This window comes from Oreochromis niloticus, linkage group LG17 (assembly GCF_001858045.2).
Source record: "Oreochromis niloticus isolate F11D_XX linkage group LG17, O_niloticus_UMD_NMBU, whole genome shotgun sequence".
NCBI classification, from domain to species: domain Eukaryota; kingdom Metazoa; phylum Chordata; class Actinopteri; order Cichliformes; family Cichlidae; genus Oreochromis; species Oreochromis niloticus.
Window position 1 is genome coordinate 33,911,760 of NC_031981.2, and position 15,303 is coordinate 33,927,062.

The 15,303-nt window shown below is 44.3% G+C and overlaps 1 protein-coding gene across 1 annotated transcript in view; it reads left to right on the forward strand.

Annotated features, from left to right (window-relative positions):
- cachd1 (cache domain containing 1) overlaps positions 1-15,303 on the forward strand; it is a 104,281-nt gene that overhangs the window by 53,262 nt on the left and 35,716 nt on the right. The window contains exon 4 of the mRNA XM_005457085.4: positions 4,019-4,125. Coding sequence (XP_005457142.1) covers positions 4,019-4,125 — 107 coding nt within the window. The remainder of the gene's footprint in view (positions 1-4,018; positions 4,126-15,303) is intronic.

The following is a 15,303-nucleotide window of genomic DNA, read 5'->3' on the forward strand; positions in this document are numbered from 1 at the left end:
TCATACCCTATTACTTACTGAACAGGCCACATTTGGACACAGAATGCTCCTGAACTGAAAAAGTGATCTTTGCTATTTATAAGCCTACACTAGTATACCACCTGCTATTTTGGCATTATTGCAGGCAACATTTCTCCCACATTCGTAGTTTTCTGGCCTGAATTATGAATTGATCATATACAGCTGTATAGACTAATACAGTTCAGTGACTAGACTAATACAAGGCACGTGTGTTTTGGTTGGCACTATTTTGATGTGTTGGTAATACTTGTCCTCTCTCATTTTCATACACAGGGGACACCAGAGCATTGTGACACCTCTTGCTTTAGTGCAATGCAAATGCATAGCATCAAAAATTCACTTCAAGCTGTGTCCCCTGTTGTAGAGTAGTTCCTATACACCACACTTTCCTCCAAAATCAATTCTGCCTATTGATATTTCATTTCAATCCGTTTCGGTAGAGCTGCCATTGAGAGCCAGATACATGAAAGTGTCTTCAAGCGCTCTCAATTCTCCTGCTAGCATGTTGCCAGCTTTACCGCTGCTACCGCAGAGGGACTGCAAACACATTAGGAGTGGTGTTACTCTTGACGTTGGGGCTCGCGCAATAGCAAGCCCCTTCAAGGTAATTATTCTCACTGGGCTTTTTGAATGGTTTGGGACTGCCTGCTTTGCGGATATACATGGCTATGGCAGCAGAGCGCAGCTTAATATAATAGATTTTTAAAAATGGGGGATGGCTGGAAAACGGCAGGTGCTGCCTTATTTAGAAGAGTCTGCCCATTTCAGTCTGTGAAGGAGGGAAATGGGGAGGGTTGGTTTTGGTACAAACTAAGCCCCAGTAAGAAAAAAGGTGATTGTTACTGATGTTGTCTATTTCTCTCCAGGATCAGTTTTGTAATTGTAGAACACACCTCTGCATTTGTTAATAAGCTTATTAAATGTAAGAATAATGTAACGGATTGTGCGGAGGTCTTGTAACAATCTTGGGTGATAGTTTGATAAATTATCGCTGTTGGTTTTTGTGTGTGTATATGTATACATGCATATTAAAATATATATATAAAATATAAAAAATGTGTGCACGTGTCCGGCCTTTTTGGAAAACAGATTTCTCTGCCCTCATTAAGATGTCTGATCAGACTCGAAGCTCTCCTCCCAGCTCTCCCTCTCTCTCTCTCTTTTTTGCATGTTTTTTGATGTGGAATTCAAAGCAGCTGCAAATGTATTTTTTATCTGGCACACATTTCGCCGAGCGTCTCTGCCCACCCCTTCTATGCAGAGTGCGTTGAAGGAGAATAGTAATGACTTTGGCCTGGTGGGACTCTAAATGAGCGAAGTTCAAATGCAGCCTGTACATCACAGGACCTGTCAATCAGCAACGGCCAGCGCCAGGTCTGCAAGCGAGGGAGCCAAAAAGTGTGCAGAGTGTTTACATGTGTACACACGTGTGGTTGTCTGTTGCTAACCCAGATGAGGGTGGGGGGGTTGGCAGGGTCCACTTGGAGGCTTGGATCAAAGCACCAAGGCTTGGAGCGGTGCAGAACAGCCTGCTACTCTGCATACCCCCCACCCCCTGTTTTGTGGGTATGGCAGAAACCAGCATTTAGAGTCAACAGCACGTGTAGCTCATTTTAGGCTGTCGCTGGGCGCTGAAACAGGTGAGAGAAAACTGATAGGTCATGTGCGACGTTTTGTTTTTTGACGTCTTTAATACTTTTGGGCTTTTGTGTGCTCAAGGACAGCGCCGCCGCATCTTCCGCATCACACCAGGTCCCTGTGGGCACTTGTTAAAGAGCTAGGCTAATGAGGAAGAAAAAGCAAGCAGCTGTGTAGGAAATGATGAATTCCAAGAGTTTTTATTTTTAATTGGCTTATTAAAAGCTCATTGTGATTTGAGATAAAAGAATGCTACTTATCCTTTTTTGGACTGATGACATCACAGTCTTATCCCTGATTGCTAACAGTCAGGAATCAGCATTTTGGGAGCACTAGTGTGCTCTTATCACGATTTTGTGTGCCAAAATTTCCCCTTTTCCCACTCATTTTTCCACTGTGTTAGATCACATTCAGACTCTGAAGCCTTGCTCCGTTTTCGCCACCACCATCTCTCTCCATCTAGCTCTTTCTTTCTTTAAGGCCCTCAAAAAAGATAAAGAGCAGACACTATAAATACTGAAGATGGTCTGACCCACATGAATATCTGCTTACATTTCCTGGTTAATTGCATCCTTCTTTATCAGCTACTCGGTCTGGTTTGGGCGGAGAAAGTTCAACTCTGTGGCCTCATTAAATGTTGACATGTATCACAAAGTGTCACAAGGGCTTGAGAACAATAGGGCGACCAAACATTTCTGCGGTTCTGTTTGTTTGGAAGTTTGCTTTGTTGATGTAAATAATGTAGGCAGTTATTGTCAGCATTTCTTCTCCGAGCCCACCCACCATTCTTTTCCACTTTAATCTGTTCACATGCCGTATGTAGAGCATAACCTTAAGCTGAACTCCGAATGTCAGCCACTGGTGTTAATTGGCTCGACTGTTGTTACTGTTTTGTTAGCCCCATTGTAATTGTATATAGAAGAGTTTAAGAAGTTTAAAGAGCATTTGTAGCCTATTTACATTTGAATTTTTACATTTGTGTCACATTTACGTTTTAGTTAAACTGCATAGCGATAACTAACTTTGCCCAAAAAAGGAAAAAACAAAAGAAGCAATTCATGTTCATTTCTCAATTTCTGCATAGTGTTACTTCATCTTAGGTAGTATTTGAATACATGACTTAAACAAACATGTTGCTTGAGCAGTCAACATTGTACTCTCTCAGGCTGTAAAAACTCTACTTTGCTCCAACCTTATCATTATACATGCACATACATTTTCCAACTGTGCTAACATAGACATTTTATTGGATACTGCGGTAGCTCATCTGCTTCAAGGTTCAGCGTGGAGCTTACTTAAGTTGTAGCTTACTTTTGGCTTCCTATCAGCTCAAAGTAGTCTGACCATTCTCCTCTGATGTCACCAAGGCATTTTCGCTCAGCAAACTGGCACACTCTGGATGTTTTCTCTTATTCAGATTATTCTCTGTAAACTGTAGGGGTGGCTGTGTGGGGAAAATCCCAGCAGATCAGCAGTTCCTGAAATACCCAGACCAGTGGATCTGGCACCAACAACCATGTCTCTTTCATACTCACTGAAATCACCTTTCTTCTCCATTCTGATGGTTGATTTGGACTTCATCAAGTCACCTTGACCATGTCTGCTTGCCTGAATGTGTTGTGTTGCTGCTGTGTGATTGGCTAATTAGATGTTTGCAGTAACAAGCAGTTGAACAGGTGTAGCTAATGAAGTGGCTGGTAAGTGTGTATCCCATAACCACGGAAAAAGCTACATTTTCACTGTGGTCACTGTAGTGTTTTGTTCAAAATGACACGGGGGGGATGAAACGTCTGACATGGAGACAAACAGCAGAAGCTGGGGCGCTCTAACAGATGCTTTGAATCATCCAATTAGGCCGACGGCCCTTCTTAGAATCACATTCATATGTATTCGGGGAACTGGGCATTAGCTTTGTTCGAGGAAAAAGCGGGATTCGAGCAGTTTTCCATGGAAAGTATTGTTCACTAGCTGAAACTTCAGCTTTAGTGTGAGGTCTGAGCAACAAATGATTCAGTTAGTGATGTAGTGTAGCTCAAGTATAAGAAAGCATAGTCTATTAGTTTCAGCTGACGTTTCACGTTCATTGACGTCATGTCTCCACATGCCATATATCTTTTACTAATTGTGCAATCTGTGTAGATCTTAGTAAATATCAATATTTAGTAGGCCCACAAGCATTTCTCTAAAGTCGGATGAGCTCTGTGTGCACATCTGCAGGTTTTCGTTTTATAGGAAGTAAAGTGGTGGAGCAGTTGTAAATCTGTTTGTGCTGAGAGAAAAGCCAGAGCAGCTCCACCAACAAATGAGTTGGACACACGCTCTATAAATTCTCAGATGTTGCCTGTTTGTGTGCATTTAGGTTTGATGGAAACTTCAATACCAATGTCTCCAAGACCATCTGCTGTGACAGACTTTCCCCCACCGTCAACAACCGAGCTTTCAACCCCGGACGGGACCTCAACTCAGGTCTGTTGACACACACACGGTACATACACATCCAATGAGGGAACTGTCATTTTGGTAGTCCATGAGCTGACCCGCTTTAACAAATTACACGTAGACACACAGCTTTTAAAACATTCAAACTTTTAAAAGCCATTTTTTGACTTTATTTAAAACAGGCAATCATTTGCCAGCAGTTGCCATGGTACCCAGTTTTTAAATTAAGAATTTGTGTTCTTTGCTTCTGCAGTGTTTTTAAAAAATATATAATTGATGTCAGATTAAAATAATAAGCTGTCTGTGTCCAAAGCACTCTGTTCGACTTTGATCTCTCGTCTGCAGTTGTACTCGCACTTTATGTGTTATCATCCTGTTGATAAAAAGGCCTCTCAGTTTTGTTTTCATCAGCTCACATAAATCGGGTGCAATCGTATGCAATTGCACACATGCTGTACGCAACCTCGACACTCCCCTTACTCCCCTTGCAGCTAATAGAAGTGATGGAAAGTAGTTTTATGGCGTTCTCCCTGCCTTGTTCCAAATTGCATAAGCACATTGCAGAATACTACCACGTAAAAAACCCCATATGCGTCTGCACCGCATGTCTTTCTGCATTTGATTAAGAATAAAATGGACAAAATTGACTAAAGACAGGCAAAGGCAACTTTCCTCCTGCTGCTTTGTTTTTCCCCAGTTCTGCTGCCTAACTTGGTTAACAGCATGCTCTCTCCGTTTCCAGAAAAGAAGTATATGCATTTATAAAGCACAGACTCCAGAATATTGAACCTCTTTCCTGATGTCTATTAACTTTGCAGTTTTACTCACAGACACTTGTCAAAATCACTTCCAGCTCTATTCAGTGAGCTGCACTTTGATTTTTTTGCTGCCCTTAGAGGTAAATCCCACTGATCCCTGTATCCTTGAGAGATTGTTTTGAGAGACGTTTTTACAAGTATTTTAAAAATATTGCCATCCAATGTTGTGTTGACCAGTCATAATTATCAATTTAACTTCCAATTAAAAAAACAATTAAAAAATGCATTGATTTATTATGTCCACATAATAAATTAAGGGATCACTGTGATTAAGGGGTCAATGCCCCGTATTCACAGCGAGTTGCCCTAGCAGCTAGTCCTTCCTGACACAACCCCAAAAGGCTTTGGGTCTCCTCCCCTAATTGAAACAGAGATCTTTTATTTGTTAGGCGACTGTGTTAGCAACAACTCTGTGGAGCCAGTATCATGCGGAATGGGCAGTAATAATTATTACTACTCAAAGTTTCTTAGATTTGGCTCCACAAATTGATATTTTCTAATCTAATTTTTGCTGCAAAATCCCAAACAATTCCTAAGGTATTCTTAACCAACTTAGCCATATATCTGAGTCAAACCATGGATATAACCCATCTCTGTCATCTCATTGCTGCCTTCACCCAGTTGCTTTTTTTCCCCTCCACAAATATCCCACCCTGGTACTTTTTCTGTAAACCATTCATAATGACTGCCATTCATAACACGTCGCCATCATCAGGGTTTTATTTTCCTTACGAGTCAGTCACGACAAGTTCATGTTACCCCTCCCCCACCACCACCACATTCAGCCCTCATTGACCCCCACACTCTCAGCGTATTCATTCCCTTCCATTTGTCTCAGCCCAGTCTAAACAAGCAGCCACAGAGGGGAGGGAGGGCCCGTGTGGGTGAGAGAGCAAGGGATAATTGAGAGGGAGAGAATGATAAATGAAGTTACAGGAAGGAGGAGTGAGGGGTGATTGGAGAGTTTATTGTATTTCATCCATTCTCTCTCCTCCTACCTTCCATTTTCTGTTGAAGGGAAAGATGGTGAATGGATTTGGAGATCAGTACCAACAAGTTTGGAGTGATCCATTTTCGCCCCTTTGTTTGGATTGTGTTTTTGTAGGCTGTCTTTTAAGAAGTTTTAGCCACGGTCTAGGTTAGAGATGCTATGTGACAACAATTCATCCATCTATCCATCAATCTGAAGTATATGCACACTTGTACATACCGATATCTGCCATCTTTGACAAGCTGTCGAATAACATTCATCAAGAATATCAGTTTTCTTCTACTTGCATAGCATTCACATGACTTTAGCTAAACTAATTATGATAGTAATTACGGCATGTAGTATGATACTCAAGTAAAAGTGAAAAGTCGCCATCCAAAAGACTACTCAAGTACTGAGTAACTGGTTGTAATGTCTGATTTTTATTTATTTTATTTTTTTTAGTTTAAAGAATTGCAAACATTTTAGTATTTTCAAATAGAATATATGTTAAACCATTAACAAAATAAGGCACAACAATTCTAATTTCCAGATTTTTAACAAAGCTTTTTTAACCAATACCTACAGTAAATATATGAACAGTGCAAACCATTTCCAGTGACAAGATGGAAATGGTTGCCTCAGAGAAAACATTAGAACGAGGCAACTTGAACAGATGTGTGTAGACACTAAAGCTGGTGCGCCAGAATGTCAGACTAGGGGTGGTCGTTTTAAATACAAAGAGGGAGCAAGCAAATCAGAAACGCAGGGCACAGAGATGCGACAGGTCTAATCAGGAAAAGTTTATTCTCCAATGTGGACAGCAGGAATTAAACAATAATTCTAAAAAAACAAAAGAAACAAACATCTGCACTAAAATTCACCAGGAATAGATAAACACAATTCTAACAAAACTAAAATGTTCTTTGCATACTAAAATACAAAGGTGTACACAGTGGATTAACACAATGTCATATAAAAATACTAAAAACATGCAATACAAACAGAATAAAATGATGCAAATAAAAACTACACTCACAAATAAACACTAAAATCAGAATAAAACCAATTATAAAAGACAAATACAAATTTCCACTATGTGACATGTACATACAAGACGGCTCACTTTATGATAAATTGTTTCTTCACTCAGTGAAATGATGGTTAAGCTTCAGCAGCAGTTGGCTCTCAAGGTTCTTGCTGTGAAGCTGTGACTGTTTAGCGGTGAACAGGAGTCCTGCCTGACTAAAAAGTCTCTCACAGGCTGCAGATGCAGGAAGAGCTGTATTGACTTTGATTGACAGCAGCTTGATGTGAGGAAAGCTATGCAATAGATCCATACCTCCAGTGAATGGACATGAAAGGTACCTCTCCAGTTCCCCTGCTTCTGGCTTTCCTGACCCCATGGATCCAAAGAAGACATCTTCGTCACATAGGCTGCTGTTTGTGCTGGCCTCATCCAACTCTGTGTCTAGTTGATGTCTGATAAAGTTCAGACCTGTGGAAAGAAGTATGGTTAGGTCTGTGCATTATTGTGCTGTATAGACTGCCGAGCTACTGATGTTTGACATGAAGAATTTTATTACACCGGAGATGTTTGTTTCTAACTCTTGTCAGCTTCTGGGTATCTAACTAACAGTATAATCCCAAATCACAGTAACAAGAAAAGTCATTAGTCAATATCTAGTGGCTCACAATTTAATAGATAACAAGTATATTTACCAGCTTTTAAGATGCTTTCCTCTGTGGTCCATGATGTTCTGAATCTTGGTAGAAGTATTGCAGCTGCAATCAGCTCAGGGTCTTTCATTATTTCTCCAAAACATTTCTGGATCCCGTTCCACAGCGCATCAACAAGAGGTCTACACATTTTGCAAGATGACTCCAACCTCCTCAGCTTCTCCAGCAACTGGTAAAGTGTTGGCAGCAAGAAGCCCATGTGCACAGATGATTCTCCTTGGAGGATGTTAAGGGCCATGGCAACGGGCTTCATCACAGCAGTGTACTCAACCAAAAATCCCATTTCAGCAGGACTGAACCTAAAAAAAGGTGTAAAAACAGAAGTGAGAGCCATTTCTACAACAATGTAATAACTGTGCATTGTCTGTAAAATTTGCAAATTATTGCTAAATAAGACAGTAAAACTATAAGTAATATTCACATTTGTCAGCCTCAGTCAAAGTCAACTAAAGGGTGGATTCACCCATTAATCACACATTAATGTATAAAAACAAGTTCCATCAACTTACATCTTTATCTTTAATGCCGTGCAAACATTGCAGATTGCTTTCCCTCCTTGCTCTTTATGAATGCGCACAACTCTTTCCACAGCAAAGAACAGGGAGCTCCAACGAGCCTGATTGGGTCGAAGAAACTGCAGCTTGCACTCACTTTCCACTGTTTCATAAGCCATGATTGACCTGCTGGTTTTATTCCACAGAGCATGACATTTTGCAAACGCAGACCGAGACAGCCTCTTGTATATATCATTGGTAGCTTCTGCAGCAGTGGCATCAACTGTTGATATAAGATTTAGTAGATGACATGCACACTTTTGGTGCCTTGGAAGCTGGTACTCAAGACCTGTGTTGTCATTCAAAACAGCAAAGACATCTTGATACTCCACCTCTAACTCACTGTCTTCTGCTGCATCATCAAGGGTAGACCCACCATCCTCCTGCCAATTGTTTGTTTCTTCCTCTTTCTCCTCGCCATATAATTGAAAGGCCCTCAAGAAATTTGAACCACTGTCTGTTGTCGTTCTGGTCACTTTTTCTCTGATGTGATACTCTGAATGGATTTCTTCTAATGCTGCAGCAAGAACATCAAATGTATGCAAACCTTTAAGAGGTCTACAAGCCAGTGCAGCAGAATGCCTTTGTAAAGAGATGTCATCTATCCAGTGACAAGTCACTCCCAAGTAGCTATGCTGTCTGGCAGACCAGCAGTCTGTTGTGGTAGCAACACAGTTCACAGTGCTCAGTTTTTTGATGATTATGCTTTTCATGTTCTTCGCAGCTTCTTGTATTTTTGAGCACAATGTTTTCCTTGTCATTACTGTACACTGAGGTTGCAAGGTTTCCATCATAGTCTTGAAGGACGATGTCTCAACTATAGAAAATGGTTGGTTGGCTTCACATACAAATGTAAGCAGAAGCTTGTCAAACGTTGCTTGTGTTACCCGCCTAGAGCCAGTGAAGGAATCTGTAAGTTTTGTGTTCTTCATAGGTGGCTTGGTAGAAGAGGAAGACTTTCGTTTTCTGTGACTGTCCATTAATTCTGTATACATCTTCATTTTGTTGGAGTGAACCCTCTGTTGGCAGAAAAAAAGACCATGAAACTACATGTGACTAAGCAATTTCTGTACACTTTTTAAAAAACAATGTTCCCATATTTTTAACCCTCCTGTCGCGTTCACCTCCCCACCCCCATTGACTGAACGGCCCACTGAATGACCAAATGAAAGACCCACTGAACGACCTACTGAATCGCCCACTGAACGACCCACTGAACTGAATTGGGTGGTGAAAAATGTTTGTTATGCTAATTGAAGAGCTGTTAAAACAGATCACTCAATTTTGACTGGGAGTGCTACAGTAAGGGGTGGGGATGAACGAGACTGGAGAGTTCAACTAGCACAAAAAACATTTTTCACCACCAAATTAAGTTCAGTGGGTCGTTTCCCATTTATTTTCTATGTTGGTCACTTTTGGCCGGCAACACCACATGTGTGCTAATAGAAGTCCTAGCAGATGTTGATTAAAACACCCAAAATTCAATGAAAGAGGCGATCATCAATTTTATATGTTCAATTGCATAGTGTGGAGGGTATCATGAGGCAATTGGATGTAAAACACAATATTTATGTGTGTTTTAAGTTGTAAATCAGTCTGATTTGACCCGAACACGACAGGAAGGGAGAGAAACAAAAGTCGTGCCTACATTACGTGTGTTTCCACAAAAGAAGTTCCGGATTAAGTTCAAAATAACAACGTATGCAAGGCTAAGCAGTGCTAGTCAATAGATTCTCCTTCAAAAAATTGTTTAGTCTTTCCTCTTTATAAACTTCTACACCTTATAACTGTAGTTTTTTGAAGAAAGAGTCGGGACAAAAAGTCACTTGCGGAGAAAAGAAAAATATTAAAACAGCTTAATTACTATACTAATAGTTTCTAGGAGAGAAAGATGGTGATTCTGGATATGCGCAATTTTTAAAAAAAATTTAATTTTTAATGTGGACAAGGCCTAAGACTGGTCCTATAACCCACGGGTGCCGAGCTCCAGTCCTCGAGGGCCAGTGTCATCACTGCAACACACCAGAATAAAATTGTTAGGCCATTAAATTCAGCCATTTAATTCCTGTGTGTTGGACAATCCACACATCAAAAAGTTGCAGTACACCAATCCTCGAGGAGTCAGACTGACATGCACTTAACCACAGCTAAAAAGACATTTAGAGCAAACTTACCGCGACATGTTTCCTCAGGTTAGATGTTGAGTTTTTGTACGCTGAAATCTCGGTTTGTTTTGGCTCACACAGAAGACATCGCAATATATAGCTGTTCTTTTGTACTCCTTTAAAGCGAAACATGCTTTGCATATGCGGCCAAGGATGTTTGTCCTCTTCAGTTTTAGTGGAGACAGTTGCCTCTGCCATTTTTGGATGTGTTTCTTCTGTCCGTGTCCACTAGTTTGCAAGGTTTGAGCTGCTCCGCCTGCCATGTTATATCTGGTCATGTGACTGCATGGCTACGTCTGATTGGTGAAGGAGTTACAGGTAGCCCCCTGGCGGCATGATCCGTTATTAGTAGTATTATCTAATGTGTGAAATTGATTATTTTTAAAAAGTAGCAAGTCAAATATTGTCAAATATAGCCGAGTAAAGGTAGCGTTTCTTCTTCACAAATGTACTCAAGTAAAAGTAAAAAGTATGGTGCAATAAAGGTACTTTTAGAAGTACTTTTTTTTTTTTTCCCAAAAACTTACTCAAGTAAATGTAACGGAGTAAATGTAACTCGTTACTACCCACCTCTGCTTGCAGCAGTTGTATGTCATTGTTCCCACCTTTAGGAAATACTTTAAGTCTCACACAAAACGCATAGTACATATTATATTTACTAAACAGGAAAAATCTAAACATTTTCCATAGTTTGCATGGTTTGCATTCCATCCATCCATCTTCATCCGCTTTATCCGAGGCCGGGTCGCGGGGGCAGCAGCCTAAGCAGAGAAGCCCAGACCTCCCTCTCCCCAGTCACCTCCTCCAGCTTATCCAGGGGAACACCAAGGCGTTCCCAGGCCAGCCGAGAGATATAATCTCTCCAGCGTGTCCTGGGTCTGCCCCGGGGCCTCCTCCCGGTGGGACATGCCCGGAACACCTCACCCAGGAGAGGCGCCCAGGATGCATCCTTGTCAGATGCCCGAACCACCTCAACTGGCTCCTTTCGATGTGGAGGAGCAGCGGCTCTACTCTGAGCCCCTCCCGGATGGCCGAACTTCTCACCCTATCTCTAAGGGAGAGGCCAGCCACCCTTCGGAGGAAGCTCATTTCTGCCGCTTGTATCCGCGATCTCGTTCTTTCGGTCACTACCCACAGCTCGTGGCCATAGGTGAGGGTAGGGAGGTAGATCGACCGGTAAATTGAGAGCTTCGCTTTTACACTCAGCTCCCTCTTCACCACGACGGACCGGTGCAGCGTCCGCATCACTGCAGCCGCAGCACCAGTCCGTCTGTCGATCTCTGGCTCCCTTCTCCCATCACTCGCGAACAAGACCCCGAGATACTTGAACTCCTCCACTTGGGGCAGGAACTCATCCCCGACCCGGAGTGGGCACTCCACCCTTTTCCGGCTGAGAACCATGGCCTCAGATTTGGAGGTGCTGATCCTCATTCCCACTGCTTCACACTCGGCTGCGAACCGTTCCAGTGCGAGCTGGAGGCCTTCACCTGATGAAGCCAACAGAACCACATCATCTGCAAAAAGCAGAGATGAGATTCTGAGGCCACCGAAGTGAAAGCCCTCCGCCACTTGGCTGCGCCTAGAAATCCTGTCCATAAAAATTATGAACAGAACCGGTGACAAAGGGCATCCCTGGCGGAGCCCATCACCCACCGGGAACGAGTCCGACTTATTGCCGGCAATGCGAACCAAACTCTTGCAACGGTTGTATAGGGATCGAATGGCCCGTAGCAATGGGCCAGACACCCCATACTCCCGCAACACTTCCCACAGGACACCCCGAGGGACACGGTCGAATGCCTTCTCCAAGTCCACAAAACACATGTAGACTGGTTGGGCAAACTCCCATGCACCCTCGAGTATCCTTGAGAGGATAAAGAGCTGGTCCAGTATTCCGCGACCAGGACGAAAACCGCATTGTTCCTCCTGTATCCGAGGTTCGACTAGCGGATGAACTCTCCTTTCCAGCACCCTGGCATAGACTTTCCCAGGGAGGCTGAGGAGTGTGATCCCCCTGTAGTTGGAACACACCCTCCGGTCTCCCCTCTTAAAGATGGGGACCACCACCCCGGTCTGCCAGTCCAGGGGTACTGCCCCTGATCTCCACGCAACATTGTAGAGGCGTGTCAACCAGGACAGCCCTACAACGTCCAGAGCCTTCAGGAACTCAGGGCGGACCTCATCAACACCAGGGGCTCTGCCACCAAGGAGTTGTTTAACTACCTCAGTGACCTCGCCCCCGGAAATTGGCGGGTCATTCCCCTCATCCCCAGACTCTGCTTCCTCCTCGGAAGACGTGTCAGTGGGATTAAGGAGGTCCTCGAAGTATTCCTTCCACCGCCTGACAATTTTCTCAGTTGACGTCAGCAGTGCTCCGCCAGCACTATACACAGTGCAGGTAGAGCACCGCTTTCCCCTCCTGAGACGCCTGACGGTTTACCAAAATCTCTTCGAGGCAGTCCGAAAGTCTTTTTCCATGGCCTCTCTGAACTCCTCCCACACCCGAGTTTTTGCTTCAGCCACTGCCCGAGCCGCATTCCGCTTGGCCTGTCGATACCTGTCGGCTGCCTCCGGAGTCCCACAGGCTAACCAAGCCCGATAGGACTCCTTCTTCAGCCTGGTGGCTCCCTTCACCTCTGGTATTCACCATTTGGTTCGGGGATTATCACCACGGCAGGCACCAACCACCTTGCGGCCGCAGCTCAATGCAGCAGCTTCGGCGATGGAGACGCTGAACATGTCCCCAGTCTCCCTCGGAATGCTGTTGAAGCTCTGCCGGAGGTGTGCGTTGAAGATCTCGCGAACTGGGGCCTCTGCTAGACGTTCCCAGCACACCCTCACTACGCGTTTAGGTGCACCGGGTCTGTCCAGCGTCCTCCCCCGCCACCTGATCCAACTCACCACCAGGTGGTGATGAGTTGACAGCTCGGCCCCTCTCTTTACCAGAGTGTCCAGAACATATGGTCACAGGTCTGGTGATACGATTACAAAATCGATCATCGACCTGCGGCCTAGAGCGTCCTGGTGCCACGTGCACTTATGGACACTCTTATGTTCGAACAAGGTGTTCGTTATGGCCAAACTGTGATTTGCACATAAGTCCAATAACAAAACACAGCTCGGATTCAGATCAGGGAGGCCGTTCCTCCCAATCACGCCCCTCCAGGTCTCGCTGTTGTTACCCACGTGAGCATTGAATCTCCCAGCAGGACAACAGAGTCTCCAGGTGGGGCACCTCCCCCCCCCCCCCCCCCCCCCCCCCAGGGACTCTAAGAAGGCTGGGTACTCTGAACTGCCACTCGGCGCATAAGCGCAGATGACAGTTAGGACCCGTTCCCCGACCCTGAGGCGCAGGGAACAAACCCTCTCATCCACCGGGAAAAACCCCAACGTACCGGCAGCAAGCCGGGGGATATTAGAATACCCACCCCAACCCGGCGCCTCTCACCAGGGGCAACTCCAGACTGAGACAGAGTCCAGCCCCTCTCCAGGAGACTGGTTCCAGAGCCCAAGCCATGCGTAGAGGTGAGCCCGACTATATCTAGCCGGTACCTCTCAACCTCACGCACTAACTCAGGCTCCTTCCCCACCAGAGAAGTGACATTCCATGTCCCTATTGCCAGTCTTGGCAGCCGGGGATCAGTCCGCCAGGGCCTCCGCTCCTGGCCGCCGCCCGGCACACAATGCACCCGACCCCTATGGCGCCTCCTGCGGGTGGTGGGCCTGCGGGAGGATGGGCCCATGTCTCCTCTTCGGGCTGTGCCCGGCCGGGCCCCATGGACTAAGGCCTGGCCACCAGACGCTCGCCCTCAGGCACCCTCCCCGGGCCTGGCTTCAGGGCGGGACCCCAGTAACCCTATCCCGGGCAGGGTAAACTGTTCCCTCAATGTTCTCTTCCTAAGGGTCTTCTGAATCGCTCTTTGGTTTGCATTCTAGTATATACAATAATGAGAAAGTGTCTGTGTGGTTTAGGGGAGTGTGTTGCCTGAGAAAAGCACAGGAAGCTGGGCACGACCAGTCACTAGCTGTGAAATCACTTGACTTCTGGATTAGCTGGAGCAGATTTTGCACTCAGACCTCATTGACTGGCAGGCTAAAGACCATTTAATGTGTGCTACAGTCAAACAGTTGCATTCTTACATAAAATGTCATTTGGTAGAAAAGTAAGTAAAGACAACAGAAATTCACAGGAAATAAATGCTGCTGTGAAAGCATTTTTTTTTTTTAAGTTTAATACAAATATCTTTTCTTGATGTTCATGATGAACACAGTGTTTTTCCATTGATGTAACACTTGTTGACAGAGCGAAAGAACAAGACAGGGTTTTACAATCTCCTCAAACGAAATATGTTAAAGTGGGGCTAGAATGAGGATACACTTTGGAGAGTGCCACTGGAAGTGTACTCTAACATTTCTATAATATCTGGATCATAGTAAGTGAGGTCATTTGCTGATAGTCAAGAGTAGTAAGATTAGAGGAAATGGCTTTCATTTAGTTCCAGTTTCTTAGCTTGTCTCAATAAGAAGATCTAAACATTTGTGGCAGAATGGAGCACTGTAGCCTGACAGATGTATATAGAACCCTTCTTCCACTGTCAACACAACTGAGTGGTTCCTGTTTATGTGAAGCCCGGGGAGACGGATGGAGTGGCTGGGCAGGGATGATGTATGATTGGCAAACCTGCTATGTCTCCAAAAAGACGTTCCTCGCCAAGTAAATGTAGCCTGGCGTTGCAGTTTATAATGTTTGGCCCTTGGACAGTTTCACAGCAGCTCTCTGATTTATCTGTTTTCTGTAACTTGCTTAAGCATTAGTTGAACATTTGACTTGGGATTTTTTTCTGTCCCACCCTTAGAGGAGGGAAAACAACTGTGGCTTGTAATGTATCTGGAAGGTTGGAGGAGGTCAAAACAGGTTCTCTTTAGCAGGTGATTAATTCAATGTGATCACAAGCCAA